Source organism: Cheilinus undulatus, linkage group 21 (genome assembly GCF_018320785.1).
Source record: "Cheilinus undulatus linkage group 21, ASM1832078v1, whole genome shotgun sequence".
Taxonomy (NCBI): domain Eukaryota; kingdom Metazoa; phylum Chordata; class Actinopteri; order Labriformes; family Labridae; genus Cheilinus; species Cheilinus undulatus.
Genome location: NC_054885.1, coordinates 9,465,456 through 9,490,692, shown reverse-complemented (window position 1 = coordinate 9,490,692; position 25,237 = coordinate 9,465,456). Strand labels below are relative to the sequence as shown.

Genomic DNA, 25,237 nt, shown 5'->3' with positions numbered 1-25,237 from the left:
GTCCAATATTGTACATTCCTATAAGTAATGTCTCTAGGTAAAAGGGAAGCTTTTTTCCCCTTTGTATCAATTATTCTCTGCAGCTATTTGCTGCTGGCCTGCCAATCTTATGTTAGAATAATTGTACCCTATTGTATCAGAATAGCAGATTATTGAGTGAAACGTCAAAGTATGTGGAATGTTTTTGATCACCTTTAATCTACTACTAATAAATATTGCTGAAACACACAAAACAAGGCTAGAAAATAGTGCAGGATGTGACACAATGATCTGAGAGGAACGGTGTAGGTCATATGCGCTTGTGTGCAAGCAATCATGTCCGTGTAAATGGGAGATTGAAGAAAACATAAAAAAAGAAAATTGAGGGCCTGAAGTTGCTTGTTGAAGAAGCCAAGTTAATGAGTCAAATTGATGCCAAAAAGTCAGTAAGTCAGTCAGTTTGTCTGATTCAGCTTCATCACCAGGTCGGTTCACGTCTGTTTCTCACCTGTCCTGACGGCATCCTTCACGTCTTCCTGTGATGGCGTCCAGCTGGGGGGACAGGATTTACCAGAGCTGTATTCTCTCAGCATGTGGTGCAGCTGAGCCGCATTCAGAGCAGAAAACTCTGCCCTGAGGGACGCCCAAGATGCCTGGATGGAGGGAAAACAAAGAAAGATTGAGAAACATGGGGCAAAGTCACTGTTAAACTCTAAAAATACAGGATTGTAAAATCTTTTTATTGTCTTATGATCAAAAGGAACCACAGAGGCTCTGTGAAGTGGAGAGAATGACAGGCTAAGACAAACGAGTCTTTTCCCATAAACAGTCATTTCGCCTCTCTCATTTACATGTAAAGTTCTTCAGTTACATGATATGGTGCATAGTTTTTGTTTTTGTCACCACAGGGCCAGACGTGGCAGCAAAGCCTCCTGGGAAAATACTTCTCAGTCTGACTGTATAAGTTTCTCATATTGCTGCATCCTTTGTTCAAAGCTTCATAAGAGTGATTATTCTTGATTAAAGGTGAGTTAACCTAAATTAGCACGTCATCCTTGTTGTACAAGCATGAGAGTAATCCATCACTCTTCTCATTGCAAGGCTGTCAAGACCCCACCACGACTGACAAATGTCAAGAACATAAGTTATTTTCATGTTTAAGAGTATCTAAAATGTACTAAGACTTAGAAGAGAGATGAGTCTCGTATCTAATGATTTAGAAAACCCATGCACATTGACTAAATTACACAAAAACACAGGCAATATTTCAGTATGGAAATGTTGCTACTGCTTTGCCATTGAGAAAATCTGCATGTTCCTGCAATTTTTTAAAGTTTAAGCATAATTCGATTTTTACAAGTATCATATCAAAGCTTAAAATTCTGATATCATTACTGCCTTATTCCTGGCAGCACCAGCTTACCATATTAGACTTCATGTCTTGATGTCAGAAAGCAGCTGGAGGATATGAAACAGGTGAGTCACATTAAGAGGATCCTTCATGTGCTTATTAAAAACAGACGATACATCGGCACAGACTTCTGCTGGGTGTGGATTTTGCCCGAACATGTCTGAGTGAAACTTTATGTAGTAGCGTCCTTGCTCTGCTAACAGACATGCTGAGCTCAGCAGCAGGAGCTTAAATGCTGCCTATAAACAACCGAAATAAAAAGTGCTTGTTTGTGATGTCTGAGATTTCATGTTCAGCAGTTTATTCTCCTAAAATATCCCAAATTTCGCTTTCTCCACCAAACAAGCTCCGCCACATCCCCCTGCTGTCGTTTCAATCAGCACCACAGAGTTTTTCAGTTCCTCAGAGCCAAATCTCTCCAGATGGAAACTGAGTATCTGTGCAGGGTGTGTGCAGCCACAGTGTGACCTCATGCAGGGAGGAGAGACTCTAAAGCAGCAGCCTCCTAACAACCATCCAAAGCCGCAAACAGATGAGGCGCAGACCCAACAGCTGTGATGAGATGGCAGGAATCATACATGAAAACAGGTGTCACCTCAAACTGTTAAAAGTAGGCTCCAGTTTAACCCAGATTCTTCAGATATAAAAGTTAAACCACACTGACACAGAAAAGGATAATATCCGCTTTAAATAACTCTGTGGTCTGCTCAAATATTTAAATTACAGCATATCATAGATTGTACAAATTCTTTCAACTTCATAAAAACTTCTCAAGCAGGGCTGCTTTATCTCATGTGCAACTGTCAGGGAATAAAAGGAAATATAACTAAGCTGGACTCAAGTGAAATAAATAATGATATGATTTCAGAGAAGTCCTACAAAGCATTTAATTTAAAAACTGTTGGAACATTTCACAAAAGTAAAGTGTGAAAATTAAAGGTCATTTGAAAACAGCAGTAAATGTCAGAACAGAGTTGATTTTCCCTGAAGTTCAGGTTAAACAGCTGACACTGTTAACAGCAAGTAATAACTTGGTTTGTAAAGTTATTAAGCAGTAAAGAGTTAAAGGTATAAATAAGTATGAATCCTTCCATTGTGCCATAATTGTTATGATCATGTGGCCAAATGTATGCAGCATTAGAAGTCCAAGACAATCATACTGCTGTACATAAAAGCACTGAGTATGTATTGTCTTGTAACATACTGTTTTGTATATATTAATGTAGTATATGACATAATACCCAAATACATAATAGTGTATTACAGTCATGTGCAGAAGTGTTAGGCATCTAGGGTGCTAAGGATTCATCCTGGGTCTGATGTGCCAAAACTCAGGGCTGAAGAAAGGGGGGGAGAGCAGCCAGAGTTAAGTTTGACACGTCACATCTGTTGCTCTGCAGCCAAGGTCAAGTTCAACAGCCTTTCTTTTGTCTGGGCCTTTTCACCTCTGGTGAAACGCTCAGAGACCACAGGTGTTTTTCAGCCCCTGGAACTTCCACAGCATGACCGGGGGGGCTCGTGACAACCCTACAACCTGCCGTATGCCACACTAAAGATGTAGACTTTTTATTTTTTCAACAGATTATTTTCCTCTGGTAATATCAAGGACAACCAGTGCATGACCATGGTTGTCCTTAATGCCACTGGTGCCCTCAGGCAGCTTGCTTGCCACATCTACACCTTACTTCCACACCTATTTTGGCCATAACACACCTTAAAGTTATGCACAGTACTGTATATACAATCTATTATACATACAGATCTAAATGTATCATACTGTATCATTCATTTTGTATTATATCTAGGGCTGTCAAGATTAATTCAGTTAAATTCGATTAATCATGGCCCACATGAGTGCATTCTTTTTTTAATTGCAGTTAATCACGTGCTTTATTGTCCCTTTCAATACACTGTGGTTAAGGAATGCCAGCCTCTCCCTGCAGACGCAGTGATACAAAATAAGTCTACCACCACTCCTTAAAGAGGGGGTATTATGCCTTTTTTTCAAGGCTTTACACCATCTCTCTGATACCCACGTAGTAGCTTCACATGGTTTACAGCTCAAAAAACTCCTCATGTTTCTCACACTGGCGTCCTGAAAAACCCTTATTTTAACCTCCGTCTGAAACGGTTCGTTTTCTCTGCTGTCTCTTCAACATCCCCCCCTCCACAGACCTGCTTTCTTTTGATTGGCCGATTTTCCAGAGGCTGGCCAGCAGCAGGACTCAATGTTTTGTGCCTGCCCCCTCTAATGTGGCTATGTTGCTATGCTAGTACTTGTAAACTTTGAATGAACTGGTCCGACTGAGTAAAATACGGCGAATTTTGATATACATCCTTACGTGTTAGACCTGGAGTCTGACCCTGATAGTTTGGAGAGAGAAACCAGCTGCAGCGAAGGATAGAGAAGGACTATCTGTTTGGTAAGTGTTTATTTACTGTGTTACTAAATGACTTTGATAATGGTGGACTAATCCCTCGCCGCATTTAGCGGTGTATTTATTCATCTATGTTCATCTGTGGGGGTGGTCTGTTCCGCTTTGCCGGCAGCACGGACTAACCAGTCAGGAGATCCTATTGCAATGACCTCATCAGTTTGCTCCATCGGAATCTCATCTCAGGAAGATCTTGGAGAGATTCCCAACAAACCGTTTTCATCAGTTTACAGTCTAATTCCAAGATAACTGCCACATACGTTTATCTTGTGGTTTGAAAATTTGCATACGTGAAGTATGGACACCCAACATTGTGACCTTATATTTATGTTTTAAAAATCAGAAAAGTATAATACCCCCTCTTTAATGTCTTATTTTACTTTAAAAATGTACAGACGGCTCAGAGGACAAGTCAGAAATCATCTGAACCTTGTTAATGTTCTCTTATTTCATTTTTAATCCATAACATGTTCCTTTTTTGTGGTTAAGTTCATGATAAAACCTTACATTAAAATCAATAAAAGTAGATCTGTATCTAAACAGGAAGTGTTAACCCCTAGTTTAAGACAGCAGAAAAGTAATGCAAAATAGTGGGTTTTTGAAATGCAATAAAAGGGCGTGATTAAATACGATTTACTACATAAATTCTGATACAAATGATGATTTAAGATTTTAATCTTTATTGCTGTATATATTTTGGTCTCATACCATATTTGTATTCGATTGTATCATATTGTAGAGTATGGTATGGCAGGTGTGTCCAAACTTTTTCCACAGAGGGTGACATAGAAATATATGAGGGTGGTGGGGCCACTTTCATATTCCTCACCATGAGGATTCTAAAGTTAGTAAGACTAATCCAATTTGAGTTAATACATGTTTAGTGACAGAGTACACCTGAATGGCTGGCTAATGACTGACAGGGCGAATACACAAGTCATTTTCAGGTTTCTGGGGAGTCAATCAGATTTCAAGGGGCCCTGTTTGGCCTTGGCTCCCACCAGCTCTGCCCATGAAATGTAACTGGTGCTGCTATTTGCTGAGATAATCTATCAGGACATTATTAATCAAGATATCGTCTTGTCAAAATGTTTGTTTACAGCACAAGCTTCATGTTTTAATGTGGGTCATGTTTCATTTAATTTCTAGAATTGCTGTGGGTAACTGGCCTCGGGCCATAGTTTGGGCACCCCTATGTTATGGTATTGACTAACATCGTGGTAACACAGAGCTTTTTAAGCACATAAACACTCAGCAGGTTTCACTCCATCACTCCAAAGACACAGTAAACCTGTGAGTCAGGAAATGATTTGTAATTCTGTAAGTCTGACCTTTAATGACCTTTTTCATCTCCTCTCACTCCTGTGTGTCTGTCACACACATTTACTTTGATGGATCAGTTTCTCTTTGAATGCCTCTGAGTTTAACAAGCAGCAGACTGAGAGCTCAGCTTCCTGTGGTTCACACTGTAAACAGGATTTGAATGGGTAACTAAGAGAGCACAGTGATTACGGAGATTAAATGTTTGGTTGGCTAGCTACCACTGCTCAGCACAGACCAAACACAGAAAAAAACAAATCTAAAAGTGTTCTGGCCGTCGGGCGGAGGACTGAGTGTTTTAGTTTGTCTGTCTTGAGCAGATACAGACACAGGAGGTGTCAAATGCTTTAAACAGCTTTTACTTTTATTTATATGTGTGTCTTTGAACTTTAAAATGGCATTTGAGCCCTGAGAAATATTTACATCTCATTTATAACAGGAAAAAATTAAGATTTGAGCTGACAATGCATCTGAAAAAACTTATCCTAACAAGATAGATTTAAGTTTGAATAACTTTAGCTCACTGGCACCATGACGTCATGGTTTTAGGTTATTTACCTTCACTCTTTTCTTGTAAATGTTATCATGTACTAAAATGTGTCTGTTTGTAGTACTACTATAACCATAAACTGATAAGACTGACTTGTTTTTATTGCATTATGAGTCACTGAAGTGTTTGGCATCACTAAGGAACTCAATAAACGAGAAGGAGGAACACTCAAAGAGTTCACTGAAGTTCAGATATCCCACGTTTTGAACCTCACACATAAACACAGATTATTAATGTTGCTCTGACACTTTTAAGACAATGAAAATGTTCAGGCTGACGCAGAAATGACTCAACCCAATGGTCACACCCGCGGGCTATGAGATAAACAGGAAGGAGAAGTTGATGATCTCTGACCTGCAGGAGCGTTTCTCTGGGCGTAGCCAGCAGATTTACAGCAGCAGAAAGCTTCTGGAAGAACTCAATGGCCAGTTCTCCCAGTCCGATGCTCTGGATCCAGTCCATCAGGAGGTCAAGGTTGGCCCGGATCTGAACACCACGGGACCACTGGTAGAAGCCTGACACAGATCCTGGAGGACAAATATGTTTGGTGTTAGAGAACTGTACAGTTAAAGAAACCTTATTATTAATCAGTGATTAAGGTAACCCAGAGGAGTATTTACAGCAATAGTGCTACTGCTATACTGATTGTACTTGAAATCTTGGGCAGCATAAACAAAACCAAAGAAGTTGAGAAATAAATTTAAATGTTTAAAAAAAAAAAAAAGGGTACCTAAGTCAGCAAAGAGGGCTTCAGTCTAATGAAAAATCAACACATTGTGAACATATTTGAAAAGATTTGAAAAGCTCAGATTCAGGGTGACTTGTGCTGTCCACACTGTCAGAAAAAAATCAGATACGAGTCACATGTGAGCAAAATAATCAGATTCAGGTCACTTTTAACTGCAGTGTGAACAGCCTTGCAGATGTGGATCTAAATCAGCCACGTATCTGAACTTTTGGATGTTGACTGCAGTGTGAACAACCAAACAAAAAAGATCTGAGAAAAGATCAGAATTGTGCATTAAGATCAGAATTGTGCATTAAGGCCTGCAGTGTGAACATACTCTTTAAAAACTGTAAAAAACAAGTTAAAATCATATCTAACAAGTTCAATACAACTCTGAACCTGAAGCTGCAGTGTTACCTTTCTCCATAAGGGTGTTGAACAGCGAGGCGTTGATGAAGAAGAACAGGTAGGCAAACAGCTGTAATGAGATGTCTGGGTGGACCTGGAAAGCTGTGAGGAGCTTCAAGGCCTCCTTCAAAACCTCCAGGATGCTGCTGAGTCCATCAGGAACCCGCAGCTGACCGCTCTCTGAGAACGGGTTACCCTCTAGGAGGCCAGGCAGCGCCGAGTACATGCTCTGTGGAGGAAGGGGTAGACAAACATAGGAATCAAAGAGAGATTAGCTCATACAACCAAGTACAGTTTATAAAGCTGTTAGCATATCAGTGTGAACTCCGCTATCATACATACAATGTGTGTGAATCAGCCGTGTCAAGATGTGAATCTCTCCTATTCATCCATTTAGTATTTATGGCCTGAATGCACTTATCACTGACTAAAAAGGTTTTTTTTAGACTGATATATTCAGCAGTAATATATTTTTTAAAAATGAGACATTTTCAGCAATGTCTTGTTGAATTTTTATTGATGTTACATTATTTTCAATATTTAAAAATCAGTTAAAGCAGGTTTAAAAGGCTGGATTTAGAGTCACAAAACATGTTTTCATAGACAGTGCATACATGACGAGAAGAAAAGGTTTCTCCAAGTGCCACAGAGTCATTTACAGAATCTGTTTTATTCCACCAACAGCTCTTTGTTGGTCTTTTTGCAGGAACGTCTCTTATCTTAGCTCCTTCTGACACAGCACTACCATTGTTTCAAAAGCATGACATCACCGGGCTGCTACTACAAACACACATCATGACTAAGATAATGACCTCATTCAGCCCTAAAGAGGCCATAAAGACGACAATAAGCCGCATGCTTGAAGCAACAGGTCAGCTTATAATTTACAGTGAGGTTAGCAGATCTAAGATCTACCATGGAGACCACCTAAAAGGCTGTGATTGAGGATTTTAACATAAGAAAGACTGCTAAAACACATCTGCATGCAAACACACTTTTAAACAGTTTAAACCACCTCTTTCTTTGTGTTCTGTTTCTATTCTAGAAAGACGAAGTAAAAAGGTGGTGTTTGTTTTAAATTTTCAGTCATTTTTCCCAGGAAATTTACAAAAAAAGAACAGTTTTCCCTCCTGATTTCCTGTCCCCAGATGGGTGTTTCTCTGGTGACAGTTTACTTCCTCTGCAGGAAACAGACTGCAGCTCATAGCCCTCCCTTTCACTCAAATAGAGAATAATTCACAAGCAAGCATACGTAATACTTTGTTAGATTAGCAAAGGAAGTGCAATGCATTATAAAGCTTTAAACTAATCTGAAGCTGCTTGATCATAAAGCCTGAAGACAGACACAAATTCAAAAAAGCTGCCTCTAAAAGGCCACAAAAAGGCTTCATAAGCAAAGGTTTCATTAGACTAAGGAACATAAACCAGGCAGTAAATGTTCTTTTTTGATGCACAAGCAGTAAAAATATGTCTAAGTATTAAAACCAGCAGCACAGACTGAGGAAGCGAGGGAAGGAAGCTGGAACGGTCTCTGTGCAGGGTGGTTTTTTTCTCTGACTTCAGCAGACAGACTTTAATAAGCAGCTTTAACATAGGAAAGTCATATAAATCAGCCTGGGAGGGTCCTGACAGACTGTCAAAAAGGAAGTCTGGCTGTACTGTCACAAATCCAGAGATATACTAAAATGCATGTTCAGGCTTTTACATGCCTTTTTAAAGTGCTTGTCCAGATTTAGGCTCCATTTTTAAGTTATTAAAGTGGTTTAAATAAATCAGATTTACCGTCTTCTGTGGTGTTCCACAAGGCTCCATTTTAGGTCCCTTACTGCTGTCCTGGTTCATGCTCTTAACTCAGGATTTTCAGCATCCAAATCTAGCATCCCTATTATTGTTCAGTTGATGAACCACAGCTGTACTTCTCTTTGAAACCAGAAAAAAACACTTGAACTTGTCCTTTTATCTTCAGGATGTTCAAACTCTGGATAATTGCAAACAGTTAGCCATAGCTAAATGATAGACAGAAGTTCTTATTGTCAGCCCAAAGCATTCCTTCATAGATACAGGCGCTTCTCTTCTGCCTCTGTCTTCAAAGTCTGCATAGACATGCATAACTTCATGTCTTGACAACTGCAGCCAAGTTTGTAGGAGAAAATCACCATAGGAACTTTCTAAAATATAAGAAACCAATGGAGGAACTGAAAAGTGCTTTCAATGCAGGGCAAAATCAGCAAAATCTTCACCCTCCAAAAATAGTAGAGCTGGTGCTGTCCCACATTTAAGGACAGCTGAGGAAAGATTTGCAGGAGTGAAGTTTTCTCTAATTAGACATATAATCCCAAGATATGTTCTGAAAATTGCAAGAATAATTTCCAAAATCCCTGAAAAAATTCACAATATTTATAGGAATAAATGCCTAGGAAAAATCTATAGAAAAATTTCCCTCAATCCCAAAGAAGTTCCCAAGATATGTTCTGAAAATTGCATGAATAATTTCCCAAATCACTGGGAAAATTCACAATATTTAGAGGAATAAATATGAAGGACATATCTGTCGGAAAATCTCCCTTGACACCAAAGAATTTCTCAAGATATGCTCTGAAAATTTCTGGAAAGTATCCAAAATCACTGAGAAAATTTGTAATAGTTACAGGAATAGATACACAAGAAAAATTTATAGGAAAATTTCTCTTGTTTCCAAAGAATTTCCAGAGATATGATCTGAAAATTCCTAGAATAATATCCCAAATCCCTGAGAAAATTCACAATATTTATAGGGATAAAAATATTGGAAATTTTCCCTAAATTCCAAAAAACAACTGGGAATCTGTTTTTTTTTAAATTATTATTTTCAGGGAAAAATTTCAAAGGAATTTCGGGAAATATTTTCAACAAAATTCTAAACATGTTTGGGTAGCATTATCCAATGAAATTCTTTGCAAAAGATTTCAAAAACACCTTAGAAATTTTCCTGAAATTCCCAATAAATTCCATAAATCACCAGGAAAACAACAAAAGTCCAAGAATTTTCAGAAATGGGAAAGTTCATAAAATTAATAAGAAGAATCTGGGCTTAAGTTTCAGGAATTTTTCCTTAAAATCTTTGATATACCTGTAAAATGTTTTTAAAAAATACGGTTGACTTATATTGATGGGCAGTAGTCTGTGGTGGAAATACAGCCAGCAACAGGCTCAGGGAACCTTCTTACTTTTCTGAAAAGTAATTCCTGGGACTCCAAGTTTCTGTTTTTCTCTGCGGAAATGATAATCTAGAGTCTTTCACCTTAACACACATTCTAGTTTTGCTTTCACACAAATCAGCGAAACCTACGAAGACAAGATTGTCTTCTTGTTTATGTTCCCAGAAGTGGAAATTCACCCTGCTCAGTGTCTCACAGGCAGCTTCCTGACTGAGCCTGACAGACAAATCAGTGTTTCCATTCTGATTGTGTTTCTGTCTGGAAAAGGCTCAATAAAAACAGAACATGGTGTTTATGCAGTCAGATTTCCTGCTTCACATGTGACCCCTGTTCTGATTCCAAAGGTCAGAGGGAAGTAAAACACCATGATGTCACTTTGTGAGGGTGCGGTACTTTAATATGAGTGTCAGCTGACCTTTGTGAGATAGTAGACGGACTGCTGGAAGGTGAACATGATGACTTCCTCCAAGACAGTCATGGCTTCTTCACAGGCCGTCCGTGTGGAGGAAATCTCAGAGTCCAAGACAGCTGCTACAGATACAAACACAGATTAAAAACACACATATAACCATATCAAACACACAAACTGCAGCTATGACAGTCCTGACCTTCATCCTCTGTCCTGCAGAGCAGCTGAGGGACCTCGTGCTGGATGAAGTGCAGAAGCTCGATGGAGTTGGACATCCACAGCACGAGAGGCTGCAGACCGGTGACCAGCTCTGACGTACTGAGCAGCTGAAGGGTGTCAGACTGAACATCACTGGAGTTTCTGAGGGAGAAACAAAGTGATCACATCAACACCTCAGTCTTAAAGTGGACACAGAGTTAGTTACTTCACTGTCTAACCAAATGTGAAATATGACTGCAATGTCTTCTATTACTGAGATATGGCTGAGCTGGGGGTTGACATTAAGTTAAGGTTGACACTGGCCTTCAGTGTAACCACTGGCCAAGGAACATCAATATTTATAACAAAACTACACTAAACAAAACTACCATATCCCTTAAATTCAATGTGACTGCACATGTAAGTATTAATCAAAAATGTTTGGCATATTCAACAAAAGCACAATGCAGCTAATAATTTAGTCCCATGTGGTTTTTTTGGCTCGTCCTTGATTCTCCAGGTGGTTTTCTACTCTAAATTGTTATTTTTTATTCAAATTTTGGCTAAAAACCAAACATTTCACCTTATTAGTTTATGAGTGTGCTTAGTTAGTTGCATTAGCAGGAGTGACAGCATTAAAGGTGGTGGTTAGCAGCGGCTTTTCAACTATGGCACCAGGCAACTTTTTCATATTTATTCCTATTTTTGTACTGTTTAGATTGAAATGTTTTAAACTTTTAGTCATATTTTAGTCATTTTAAACCTTTACCATTATAGTCAATAAATACATTTTATCCATTGAAAGCTTACAGAAAGATTATAAAAAAAACCTCCTTAGAAATTTCCTGAAATTCCCAGAAAATCAATGGGAAAAATTAGAAAAGTCCCTGGGAAAAATCCAAAGATTTTCAGAAATACCTGGGAAAATTCATGAACATTCATAAAAAGACTATGAGCTTGAGTTTTCAAATATTTTCCTTAAAAATTTGATGTTACTGTAAAATTTCTTAGGAAAATTCCCTGGAAAATTTCTACTACAAAAAACAAACAAAAAAACAGTGACTTAAAGGAAAAATGCCCCCAAAAATGTAAAGAAACTACCAAATAATCTTGGAAAAATGCCATAAACATATAAAAATATGTAATGCCAAATGCTGGCTGACTTATGTTGGTCGTCAGCAGTCTGTGATGAAATGCAGCCAACAACAGGCTAAGGAAACCCTCTCAGTTTTCTGAAAAGTGACAATCTGTGCAACTCTTGCTTTTTAAATAGACTGTAGTTAACTGCATTTGCAGGAATGACAGCATTAAATGTGGTGGTTAGCAGCAACTTGGTACATTTTAGATTGAAATGTGTTTAAGTTTTAGTCACATTTTAGTCATTTTAGTCATTTTAAATCTTTACTGTTTTAGTTGATGAACAATGAAAAACATTTGAGTCCAGCTTTAGTCAATAAAAGGTCCTTACGTTTTCATCTTTACCTTTAATAACAACATTTTTTCTCTTTGAACAAATCTCATCATCCAATTTAAAAATTAACATAGATGTAAACATTAATACACTTTCAATACTCTGATTGATTTAAAACATACAAATAAAAATACGGACATACCTGTTATGTATTGTGGAAAAATATATATTTTGAAATTTCATCAGTCCAGCACTAACATCTAACATCAGAGTTTTTATCACCAAAGATCTATTTTTAGCACATCTTGGTCTCATCTTCCTCACATTTTCAGTCATATTTTAAGTTGACCAAATAACACTGTAGACCACACATGCAAGTGCATAAAATGTTGACACTGTAGCAGTAATGGACAAGATGATCTGACAACAATCACTGACAAAACGTCAGTACAACAGGAAAACAATGTGAACTTGTGGATAATGTGTTGCTGTTTTGTTATTTCAAAGACAATATATACCTGGCCTGAGAGCAGTCATCTGTCTGGGACTCTTCAAATCATGCTTCCAGACTAGCAAGTCAACTATAATGTTGAGTCCTGAATAAGATGTAATAAAATCCCCTTCATGTTTGTTGTGACTACAGAGTTTTTCTGATGTCATGAATGTTAGGATTTTTTTTTTTTATCAAAAAAAAAGTAGACTCATCTTAACCTTGCATTTAACTTCCTCGTAATTCTACAAGTCAGCAAAATGTAAAGTGCAGACTCACTTCCCACTCAGTATCAGGAGACTATAAATGTCTCTCTTGTCCTGATTCTAAATTACCCTCTAGGAAAAAGATGACTTTTGGTTGTCTTTGTCGCAGAAAGCGCTGAGGTGATAAGCTGATATGCAGTGAGTTGCTCAGTAAACACAATTTGCTAGGGCTGTCAGAGTTAATGCATTAATCACAATCAATTAAGATCCATAATCAGTGCATTAATTATTTTTAAAAGTGATTAATCGCAGCTTTGTTTTCCCTTTTAGCACACTCTTGATAAGCCACTGCAACATCTCTCCGCAGTTCTTACAGTTCCCTTATTTTCATATTCAATCAATAACAAGTTCCTTTTTCTGTGGTTAACTTAACATCACAATCGTCAGTCTACCCAAAGTTCCTTCTTTCAAAATGACTTTAAGAGTGATCAGCTGCAGCTGTAACCCATCTTCTTCCCTTTGGATTTTACTCTATCTCTGCTTCATTTCATCTGCAGCCCTCACACAGACTGTACCTCAGAGTTAATCAAACCCCAAAGCCTCTCCTCCTGTGTAACACTGTGACTGTAACGTAGAGACCGTCTGTGACGAAGCTTGAACGCTCTGAGCTCATGTGAAACTCTCAGCTGCTCGTCTCTAACAGAACAGACAGACTGTGGGAAATTCTTTCTTTGCACATCCTGTATTTAAAACCTCTTTGTCCTCTAAGTTGTAAAGTCAGACTTTAACTTGTCTTAAAGCGGAGGTGTCAGGTGTCATATATCATCGTGTGCAGCAGCTGCTCCTCTCTCTGTGTCTCTGGGTCAAGGCTGAATATTTCTGGGATGGTCTAAAAACACTTGATGCTTCTTGTACTCACGTTTCTGGCTGGATCTCTGCGAGTTCTTTTGTCTTCTCCTGAAAGGAAACAAAGACAATATCCATTTCATATATTTCTTACCAGGCTTTATCAGGTATCTCATGTATATTAAATTCCACACTGATGGCACATTTGATTATAGTCTATAACATTCAGGATCTAAGTGATGAATAAACACTGATTATAACACTTTCAAACATGCACTCCTAAATTTCAAGAGAGCCTGACCCAAATCTCAAAAGATCTGATACTTCATTATCGTCGGATGGAGTGCATATATACCTCTGAATAAAAAAGTTTTAAAGTATAAAAGTTTCCCTGTGATTTCAGAGGAGCCCGTGGTTTATAGTAAATGACTTCAAGCAAGACTTCCTTTTCCATATGGCGTTTATGTCTACAATGCTAGTGCAGGGGAAAAAAAGACTTAAAACGCTGTTTATCATAACCTAACTGCATAGATTCTACATTTTTTGGAAGAATCTGTAAACAAGTGGAAAAGAAGTTGTTCTCAGATGACACAATCTCTGCTTTTCAATGATCAAAAGAAAGACTTTAAAAAACCTAACACAGGTGCTTGGAAGAGGAACAAATCTTGAACTGCAAATGAAAACAAGAAAGTTTCCAACATTAGGTGACAAAGACTTCAATTTTTCTTGCATTGTATCAAAAGATATAAATAAGGTTTCATATTTATTAGTGTCATACAGAAGTTTAGTATTCTGGTGTTGGGACAACCCCTGGAACACTGGTTCCCATCTGCAGTCGGGGACCCCCCAAAGGGAGTGCCAAGGATTCTGTGGGGACAAGGCTTTGTGTGCTCTGAGGGCTTTAGAATAATATTTGGACATATTAACCCTCTTAGCCCAAGGCATTTTAACCATTTTGTCTGGCCTAGACTTCTTGGCTTAAAAAGCTTGTAAAACATCAACTCTGTGGTTCACAGTCAAGCTCCAAACAGCCTTTTATTTCAGGACAACCTGGGCTTTAATAAGCCTGGTACTGCAGTACTTTCATTTGTGTTGTTATAAAAGTTTGTGGACCATAAAGACAAAGGAAAAAAACTAAACGGAAATTAAAACTCAAAGATTTATATGTGTGACAAACATTAAACAATAACAACTAAGACTTTTCTTTGGTACAAACTTGTTTTCCTATCTCTTGCAGACCAAAAAGTGAAACAATAATCATTCTGTGACAAAGGTCTTCAAAATATTAAGAAAGTTACAAAATAAGTCCTTGCGTCTTTGTTTTAGCTTAACCTAAATCATTATTCGTAGAAGTTCCTGTCTGCAGTGACACAGAGGGCTAAATCACAGGCTCTATGTCTCTCTGTCTCTCCATGATCTAACAGTAAAGACATGTAAAGTTTGGCAAAGCATGACGACGACGGCGCAGCCTGCCATTGGTTGTCACAGCCCATGTGACAAAACTATATGGTGGCTAATGCTAAGGTAGTAGCAGAAATGATTGGAAATTGATCAAAAATAGATAAAGAGACATTCAACATTAAAGTTACTCTTGTGGATTTTATCTTTAAATGCCCCAGGAGGTCCCCCAAGTTCTAGACTCACTTGAAAAAAGTTTCTGTAAAGGCTATGAAGGCATGGATAGCAACTTTAGAGCGGCACAATGACTGGCTGCAAGCGGGAAAAAAACAAAGTGACTACAATTTATGGTTCAAAAGTTACTTAACTTTGTGTAAGCTGTGTCTGTTCTTGTTGTGTACAACAGCATCAGTCTCGGAGGGTTAACTAAAATCACGAGAAGGCTCCTATTTAATTGTTTATACCAAGGTATTTTGGTGATGAAAAATGTGCTGACCTATTGTTTTAGTGACTGTGCTCAATTTTTGACAGCAGTGATTTATTTGTTTCCAAATGGGTCTTGGGGATGCTCAGCTTCCTTAGATACAAGTGAAGGGGGGTCAAGGAAAAAAGGTGCGGAACCACTGGGCAAAAGAATACAAAGGCTTCTTTTTGTGATGAATATAGCGCCAGCCACCAATCAGTAGACTGCTTTAAATGTAAATAAAAGTCCTTGCCAATCAAAATTGAAAAATTCTTGTTTTTAAAAAACATTCGCAAAAAATTCTCAACGCAGTCAAAACTTCATAAAAAAACAGCTGTAGTAAAATATATGTTCTTTGAAGCTTTGGAACTCTCTACACTATTGATCATTAAAATAGCAGGTTATATTCTTTAAAAACATGGTACTAACATTGTGCTGAGTTTTGTGCTTGAATGTAAAAAAACTTTAAAGAGTAGAAATAGGGTCTGGTCCTCACCCACATCACCAGCTGGATCTGGTTGGCGATCCGGAGCAGCAGCTGTCTGAGGTGAGTCAGGGGGAAGGTGGAGGCCGAGTGTTGGATGCACAGGCTCAGCAGAAATGCAGGCGTCAGCTTTGGTTCGTTTCCGCTGGGGTCTATCATGTCTAGAACCTCCTGCAGAACCCGCTCCTCCTGATCCAGCTCATACACCACCAGAGCCTCAGCCCCCTCCAGGTCCCTCCACCGAGGCGGTAAAGATTTCCTCTGTAACCTTCTGATGCCCACAGAGGAACCACACGATATACAAGAAGTCTTAGTGTCAGAGTTCAGACAGAGTCTGCTCATCCAGGGAGGGGTCTGAAGGGGTCCTGAGGTGCTGGTGGGATCCTTAAATAGGAACAGGTAGTGTTCCCCCAGACCTACCAAGTCCCCGGGTTTTAACTCTTCCTCATCTTTTAGGAGGAAGCCGTTTCTGGTGACAGGAGCACCATGGAGGGGCTTCAACAGAGTTGAAGTCTTTCTGTGCCCTCCTGCAGGTGTTGGGATGGTAGAGTCCAGGCGTCGCACGCAGCAGTGCTGAGGTAACACGTCAGGAGCAAAGAGCAGGATGTCCACCTTCAGTCTCTCTTCATCCTCACCGGTACTGTGCTCCCTGCAGCAGCCGAAGATGGTGGAGGTCCCGCTCATCAGGTAGATCACAAAATCCTGTGAGAAGGCAGATGTGTGTTAGGCAGTACTAACATTATTAAATATTATCTCCTAAAATGCTTTTTATTTTCCTTTTAATTATCTTTGTCCTATTCAATCTAACATCATGTAAGTTAAACCTGATTCGAGACCAAACAGCTGGCTCTGCAGATTTAGAGAGATCATTTCAGAGGAGTGTAGCCAAAAGCATTAAAACACTTGCTCAACAACAGTTGGCAACACCTTGACTAGCTTAAAATTAGCTTTACAACTTTGACTAGCTTAAAAACAACTCAACTGGCTTGACATTAACTTGGCTAGCTTGAAATGACTATAAAACTTGGTTCGCTTAGCAATTTTGGCTAGCCTGACAACTATGTATAGTTTGTTTCTGCTTGAACAAACATTAAAAACAGCTTGACTTTGCTGACCTAGCTTGACAACAGTCAACACCAATACCAAAAGGTTTCTGAAGCTTTACAAAACTTGAATTGATGATGGATAAACAATGGTTAATATCATCTACATAACCTCTACAATGACAACAACTTGACACCAACCTAGCATTGAAAAAGTTGGCTTGCTAAACAGTGGTTAACATCTAGCTTAAGTAGCTTGACATTTGCTTAATAATGCTTTGACTTGCTTGAAAACATCCTCACTAGCTTGGCTTTAGCTTGACACTATGCTCATAAAGCTTGTTTTTTGAGTGCTTCCCTACTTTTGGACTATTTGGCTAAACAATTAGCATTTGCCTACAAACATCCCCAGCTTGACTACAACTTAACAAAAGCTTGACCAAAAATTGCTGAGCTTGGAACAACCTGACTGTCTTGACAAAAACTTGAGTAGCTTCACAAAAACTTCCCTTGCTTGACATTGGCTCCACAACACTTACTTAAAACACAAGCAATCTGGCTTGGAAGCCGCCTGACAAGCTTAAAAGAATAGGTTGACTAGTTTAAAAACATTGACTTGGCTAGACAAAAGCTTGACAACTTGCCAAACTTTTAAACGTTACTTACTTTAAGAAAACTTGGCACCCTCTAATACAGGGTTCTATACACCTTTAAAACTCAAATTTAAGTCTGAGAAAAATTAATGCCACTTTTTGTGCAGCAAACATCAAAAACGAGGCACGTGAGATTGCTCAGTGTACCGGAGCTGAATTCTCTAGTTTAATGCACTTTTAATTAAATGTCGATTGATAAGACAATTTTTGTGTCATAAAAACCCAAATTTGATTGTTTCTGGAAAAAAATTCCTCTTTTCTATTAATCAAATATACAGTAATATTAACCATAAAATATGCTACAAGCATATATGCAAATAAACACATAAAATCAATGTTGCTATGAAACGAAGGTTGGATAAAGACATGTCATAGTCAAGGTGCCTTCTTAAATTTAAGGCTTCTTAATGGCCTTTAATTTAAAAAGTCTGATGTAAGACTTTATTAAGACTGTTTTAGGATCTGCAGGAACCCTGTGTAAGACTTGGCTCGTCGGATAATGCTTGATGCAGCTTTAATAGAGCATGACAATAGCTTAAAAGATTAAAAACATGATAGCTTTATTCCAAGTACTGATGAGCTAAATGATCAGCTAATGTTAAATCGAATTAATTAATCTAACTGGATTTGTAGCAAAAAACAAATGTTTCATGGCAGAGCAGAGCAATCCATCAATTCAGTGGTTTTTCTAGATTAAAACTAATGGACTTGGGGGTTTGAATACTTGTAAAGATTGGAAATTAGTCCATAACTCAAGCTTTAAGTTCTCTACCATATTAAACAGAGACTACTGATGGTAAGCTTGAGCACTCATGCTTTAAAATAATGTAATGATTTGGTTTAATAGTTAGAAAAAACTAATATAATACAAAAAAACACATGTATCTTGTTAACCACTATGAGTACTGTTTGCTTGTTTTGAACATTCAACGTTTAACAGTTATTAATGAACGTTGAAGTCAAGCAAAAAATCAATAAAATCTCAGTGGAGAGGCAAAAACTATGACGTCTGTCATTGAGAGGGAGAGTTCATCCACAGCCCTCCTCTCGTTTAATCTCATTTTCTTAAAGAAACAGGACTTCCTGATGAAGGTGTATTTGGGCTTTGATGGGATTTGGTCTTGTTGTATAACATTTTGGGATTGATCCAGTCGTATGCGTGTGAACGGCAGTGAAATCAGTTGATGGTAGGACAGCATGCAGACGGAGCGTGAGGAGACACAGGAATGGAAACGCTTAAGAGGGAGACGCCGTGATGTCAGCGACCTCAGGGTCACCACATTAAGAGCATTAGTGAGGAGATGATAGGGTATCGTCAGGTGCACAACTCTTACTGTCTGCACAGCTCTGATTCAAACAGGTTAAAAGTGAACATTTTAAGACTTTTGACCCTTTCTGTGATAGAATATTAATGAATTACTGGATAGTGGACAAAATATGACAATTCAGTTGATAGGACATGCTCTTGTCCAATATCTTAGGACATTTTAGAAACCAAACAAGTTATTACTTTTTCTACAGAATATGTAACATTAAAGTTTTTGCAAGTTGCAGCACTACAATAAGAACAAAACCTTAAGCCTGACTTCACTCAGTAAAAGAGAAAATGGTTAAATGTGCTAACTTCTCTTGAGCAGTCAGCAGAAAACAAACATAATAAACTCGGTGACAGGAGTTTAAGCAGCCGTTGTACTCACCTGTAGCTATGGTGAGTACATGTGTAAATGCTAATAAATCATCTGCTCACATGCTCACAGTGATAATACACCAAGCTAGCAGCTATGCACATGTGTGAATGCTAGCAATCATCGGCTAGTATGCTTTTAGTGATAGTTCACCAAGCTAGCAACTATGCACGAGTTAATGCTAACGACCATGTGCTAACATGCGTACAGTGATAATGCACCAAGCTAGCAACTATGCACGAGTTAATGCTAACGACCATGTGCTAACATGCGTACGGTGATAATGCACCAAGCTAGCAGCTATTCATGTGTTAATGCTAACGACCATGTGCTAACATGCTTATAGTGATAATGCACCAAGCTAGCAGCTATTTACATATGGTAAAGCTAACGACCATGTGCTAACATGTATACAGTGATAATGCACCAAGCTAGCAGCTATTTACATATGGTAAAGCTAACGACCATGTGCTAACATGTATACAGTGATAATGCACCAAGCTAGCAGCTATTCATGTGTTAATGCTAACGACCATGTGCTAACATGCTTATAGTGATAATGCACCAAGCTAGCAGCTATTCATGTGTTAATGCTAACGACCATGTGCTAACAAACTTACAGTGACAATGCTAACATTTTTTAAAGACCCTTTGTTTTGCCTTTTATTTTGATAGAGAGGAGACATCGGAGGAGAGAGCAGGGGAAGACAGGTACCCAAACTGGGAATAGATCCTGCGACCAGTGCGTTGAGGGAGACAGCCTCTGTATATGTCACCTGCTACCTAGCTAAACCAGTGCCTACAATGCTAAAATTTAAGTTAGGCTCGGTTTACAAAAAATCATTATTTCTAAATATGTATGAAGTTGAAAGGGTTAGCTGTCATTTAACCAACAAAAATACCAAGGCTTATTTACGGAAACAAAAAAACAATTTGGAAAATTGCTAATTATATCAAAACAAAAACACAATACAGACTGTTGAATGTTGGAGTTTAACAAATTTTTGGTGTGTTTTTCACAGATATTGATTTGGATTTATAATTCCTGATAAAGTTATCGTACCGACTTGGTCAGATGTTTTTATGTTTGGACAAACCTGTTTAAGCTAGAAATATTTCTCCTTTAACGTTCTTTAACTTTTATTTTTCTGGTGTGTTTCTTTTTCTCTTCTTCATTGCGTTGTGATGTCTTTCTACTCTATACAAATAAACTTGCCTTGCCTCGCTTTTAGTAAAACAAGGATTCTGAAAATCTCCTTCTAGGAAATGAAGTATTGGCTAGATTTTTATTGACAGATTACACAAGGAAATTCTTGTCAGATTAAGGTCTAGAAAAAATAATTGTGTTTGGGAGTCTTAATATCTTGTTGAACCAGCAGACAGAGTTTCTACTCATAGTTATACATACACATATACAGTAAAAACTATTCTTGTTGCAATGTTTTGCTCTGTGCTGTCCGAATGTTGCAGATAGTTCACCCTGTTGCTGGTTTCCTGCATAGTCAGCAATCTCTCAGCAGAGGGTTGACAGGGGAGATCAGAGTTCTTGGGAAGCCAAGCTGAAGCCAGTTTCTGGGGTTTACTGTAAAACATGAGCTGTATGATTCAAACTGCATCATCTCAGCTTGGACTCAAAGATATTTCTCATAACTGTAGTTAACTTGGGTGTAAACTGAAGCAGTTTAAATGTTAGTTTTCATGCTTGATAAAAGCTGAGGTGCTCTTTGCTGTTCTCTGTCTCTCTGTATGCTGACCCATCTCTCCCTTCATGAGGACGTGCTGACAGCACATCCTGTGAGTCTGTTTCAGAGTAATTCTGACAAATCCACGGTGCAGCCCACAGAGTTTCCTTCCCGTTAAATCTCTGCTCTCTGACTCTGGATTTTCTCCTGCTGGTTCTTAAGAGCAGGACTGTGTTGGATTGAAGGTGTTAACACCCTGGTGTCTCTGCTAAGCTCTTGTTTGTGTCCACCTGTCAACATACTGCAGCAGACTTTCAGTGAAGTCAGTGCAGAGGAGGAGACGCTTTTTTCTAAACATACTGTTCAAAACAGCAGTTTAATCCACAGATAGCTCAAAGGCACCTTAGTTTAAATTTGCTGTGTTTCTAATCTGGCGGGTTGTGAACACTTGCAGCTTGACATGTTACACAGGGATTTATTGTAAAGCTTGCCAGCAGAAGGGTTAATGGGGAAGGGAGTCTTGCATCTTAGAGACATGACTAACAAAAACCACCAAGAAATCTCCCGAAATAGATAATTAAAGATCATTTTGGTTCCAGGTTCTAAAATATAGTATTATAGTTAAAATTGTAAGAGAGCCTAAATACTGGTTGAACAAATAAAGACATTACAAGTTAGTTTTGTTAGTCTGTGCTGAAATATTATGGAACCAGATTAATGAGTACAGCAATAAATAGATTAAATCTAAATGTTACTTGCATTAGGTTTAAAGTAATGTTACAATGTATAAAATGGTAAATCATTATCATAATCATCATCAGGATGGCCCCATACCCTCACCTGTCTGTGGTTGTAGCCCTGCAGAAGCAGGAAGTAAGGGAAGTCGAATGGTGGGTGGATAGAGTACTGGGTGGTGTTATCATCGCTACTCTCCGTCTCCTCCTTCTCCAGGCCGAGTCTCATCTCCTCCTTGTCAGCCTCGACCTCCCCATCTTCTCTGAGCGTTGATTTCTGCCTTGCCCTTTCTGCCTCCTTCCCCATGGTGGGCAGGTCCATCTCGCTCAGACTCCTCCACATCTCGAGCCCGTCAACATCGTCCCCGCTGCTGTCCACGAACAGAGAAGTTACCCTGCAGCGGCTCCTCTGCAGTTTACGAGCCTGGGCGTTGATTCCTGATTGAAAAAGATGAGGATGTAAGAGTTTTGATGACAACAATATTAAATCTGAATATGTTTATCTCTATGTTCTGAATTTCAAATACATTTAATGTCTGGAGACAAACAGAGAAAATCTCATAAACTTATTGAAAGTAGGGATGCATCGGCTTAATATTGCCTCTTTTAACAAGCACTGGCCAGCAGCAAAAAATGTGGGCATTGACCATTGTCAAAAGCAGAGGTCTATCTGATGTGTCATCTCTGTTTAATGCTAGCGCACATAACAGCTGATTCAGAAGAGATTCATCATTAGACAGAAAAAGGGACATGGAAAAACGTATCTGTCTCCTAATCAAGAACAAGAGAGGATGTCGGTGTTTTGGGGTTGTTACACCAAATGAAGTAATGAAATCTGGGCATTGTTATCAGCCAAAGTTGTTGTTTTAAACATCAGCATTTGCCCTGATTTTAATAATCGATGCATCTCTAATTGAAAGTGTTGCAATCGAGCCCACAATTCTGCCTAAAGCTATCTAATATGTGGCCTGAGTGGACATTTCTGGTTCAACTTTGGCCTGATCTTTCCATCTCCCAAACTAGCAATTTATGTCTCAGTTGATTTAATCGTCTCCTCTATGGCAAAGACATCATGTGGCACACCACAAGGCTCCATTCTTGGTCCTGTTCTGTTTGTCTTCAACATGCTCCTATTAAGTCTTGTCATCTGCCAGTTCAATCACAGCATTTCTTATCATAGTTATGCTGATGATTCCATAATACATGTCCCTCAAAACCACCGAATAAGGGTGCAGGTTAGGGCGTGCCCCATTTAAGTCCGGCCTGTGGCTACTTTCCCGCATGTCTTTTCCCCCGACTCTCTCATCTCTGTTTTCAACTCTATCCACTGTCCTCCACTCTAAATAAAGGCATATACATATATACACTGAATACAGAAATTGGTTACACTACACAAGTGTTTAACTGATATAAAGGCTAGATGTTGCAAAACTTTTACAACTTGTGTCCGGCAATTAAGGCACTAAAGTAACAAATTAATTTTTAAATCATAGGTTTTTATCTGAAAAAAAAAAAAAAGAGTCAAGTACCTTTCACTTGAGAAACCACAAATTACAAAGTAAAAGCATGACCAAGAACAGTTTCTTGTGAAATTCCTACACAGAGAAAGCAAATAAAATGGAATTCCTTAAAAGGAAATGTTGTACCATTAACTGGAGATCACCGTACACCAATGAGTCATTGTGTACATGCACTCATATGTACTTCTTTAGGAACAACAATGTTGAACAGAAAATATTCAAGCTTTTATTTCTTCCTATGTGGTTTTTGTAGTAGTACCACTATTTTTTTTATCAGTTTCAGTACAGATGATGTAGCCAAACTTCATACCATAGAGCCAGACTAACAAAAACAAATCACACCTCTCACATCACCCTGATTTTAACTTTCACAGTACTGGCTGCCAGTTTCATTCGGAATTAATTTTAAAATCTTACTCTTAACCTATAAAGCTTAGCATGGCCTCACATTTGAATGTTTAAATGAGCTTTTAACAGCTTACTTTTAACAGTCAAAGGGTATTGGAACTTTTGCTGTAACTGCACCTCTACTCTGTAACAGTCTTCCACTTTGCATTTGTCCAGTGAAAACTGTTTATAGCTTTGAAATTTTATCCTAAGACTCATTTCAAAGAGCTCCAGAGGACATAATTCAACATCAGAGTTTTCTTTTCTAATTTGTGACTGGTTCTGTTTCAACTGTATTTTTTGTTTGTTTGTTTGTTTTTACATTTGTGAGGATCTTTTTTAGAATACTTCTTATAGGTGCAGATGGCTTCATGGTCAGGTCGCGCCCCATGTACACAGGCGGTCCCAGTTCAAGTCCAGCCTGTAGTGCCTTTCCTGTATGTCTTTCCCCACTCCCTCATCCCTGTTTTGTGTCTCTATCCACTGTCCTATTTCTGCAAAAAAGGCACAACAAAACCCAATCTTTTTTAAAAAGCTCTATCATGCAACCAAATGTTTCTTGCAGCCTTGTAGCCAATAACAAATGGAATCTGTGGCATATAAAGTACCATGCATAGATGCATGCTAATATATATAAAGGCTGGAAAAATAGGGTTTAAGAGCCAGATATTTTGAGATAGTGTTTCCCACACATCCAAGGACATACTTGGATGAGCCACCCAGCTATATTTTCAGGAACCCAAATATATTTGCCTATCATTTTTTGAAATTCCTATTGACCACCATTTGCATGCATGAGAGAGATCATTCCCATAAATGGACCGACTGAAATGACTCCTGCTAAAAATGATGCTGTCATTTCAACATTGTTGTGCATCTTTTTCTGCTAATATGATCCTGTAGTCGTGCACCCTAGAATGACGGTTGTGATATGTTGCCTCATTAAAGTAAACCATTAAACATGCAGGCATATGCATTATACTGTTGATGGATACTGCTGAAAGAATGAAGCAGAAACAAAGAAAAATAACCATGAAGAATGACACAAGGCAGGATGGCCATCCCTACAGCTCTAGTGCAGTGCCATTCTGTGGGATGCACTGTGATATAACAAAAAAGAGTAAGCTTAAAGCTCTAGATAAAACCCCTCTGATCAAATCGTAGCCTGGTGCTCTGGCCCCGGTTCAGATGAAACACGAAGCAGAGGAAAGAGAGGAAATGTGCAGGAGAAAGAGGTGATAGCAGCGCTCGGTCCGCCTGACGTAACACAAACACCATTCAGCTCGTTCGGAGCCGCTAAGCCAAATCCACACCCGCTGCTTATCAGCTGTGAAAACCAGTGAGCTCCACATTGTTCAGCAGAGCCTGAAACACTCTCACACTATGTGTGAGTAAAGTTTGTGTCCCTGATGTGTGGGAGGATGGGGAGGTGGACCACATCTGAGAGACCCAAGTAGAACCGCTTTCAGGTTGTAGACACTCAATTTCTTGTGATGTTTGAAACACAATGAAGAACTTTATCAGACATGAAAAACCCGCAGCCTGCCGGCCTAGCTTAGCGTAGACTCTGGAAACAAAGGAAACAGTGTTAACGGCTCATT

General features: G+C 38.7%; 1 protein-coding gene across 2 annotated transcripts in view; it reads right to left on the bottom strand.

Annotated features, from left to right (window-relative positions):
* si:ch73-281f12.4 (RA_Radil_like and Myo5p-like_CBD_Rasip1 domain-containing protein) overlaps positions 1-25,237 on the bottom strand; it is a 48,516-nt gene that overhangs the window by 13,232 nt on the left and 10,047 nt on the right. Inside the window, exons 4-11 of one of the 2 annotated variants that reach the window (XM_041777839.1) lie at positions 21,836-22,167; positions 15,945-16,634; positions 13,661-13,698; positions 10,636-10,796; positions 10,443-10,558; positions 6,840-7,059; positions 6,050-6,222; positions 488-632 (exon numbers count right to left, since the gene is read on the bottom strand). In XM_041777839.1, the coding sequence (XP_041633773.1) occupies positions 488-632; positions 6,050-6,222; positions 6,840-7,059; positions 10,443-10,558; positions 10,636-10,796; positions 13,661-13,698; positions 15,945-16,634; positions 21,836-22,167 (1,875 nt within the window). The remainder of the gene's footprint in view (positions 1-487; positions 633-6,049; positions 6,223-6,839; positions 7,060-10,442; positions 10,559-10,635; positions 10,797-13,660; positions 13,699-15,944; positions 16,635-21,835; positions 22,168-25,237) is intronic. The other variant, XM_041777840.1, reaches the window with a different exon arrangement.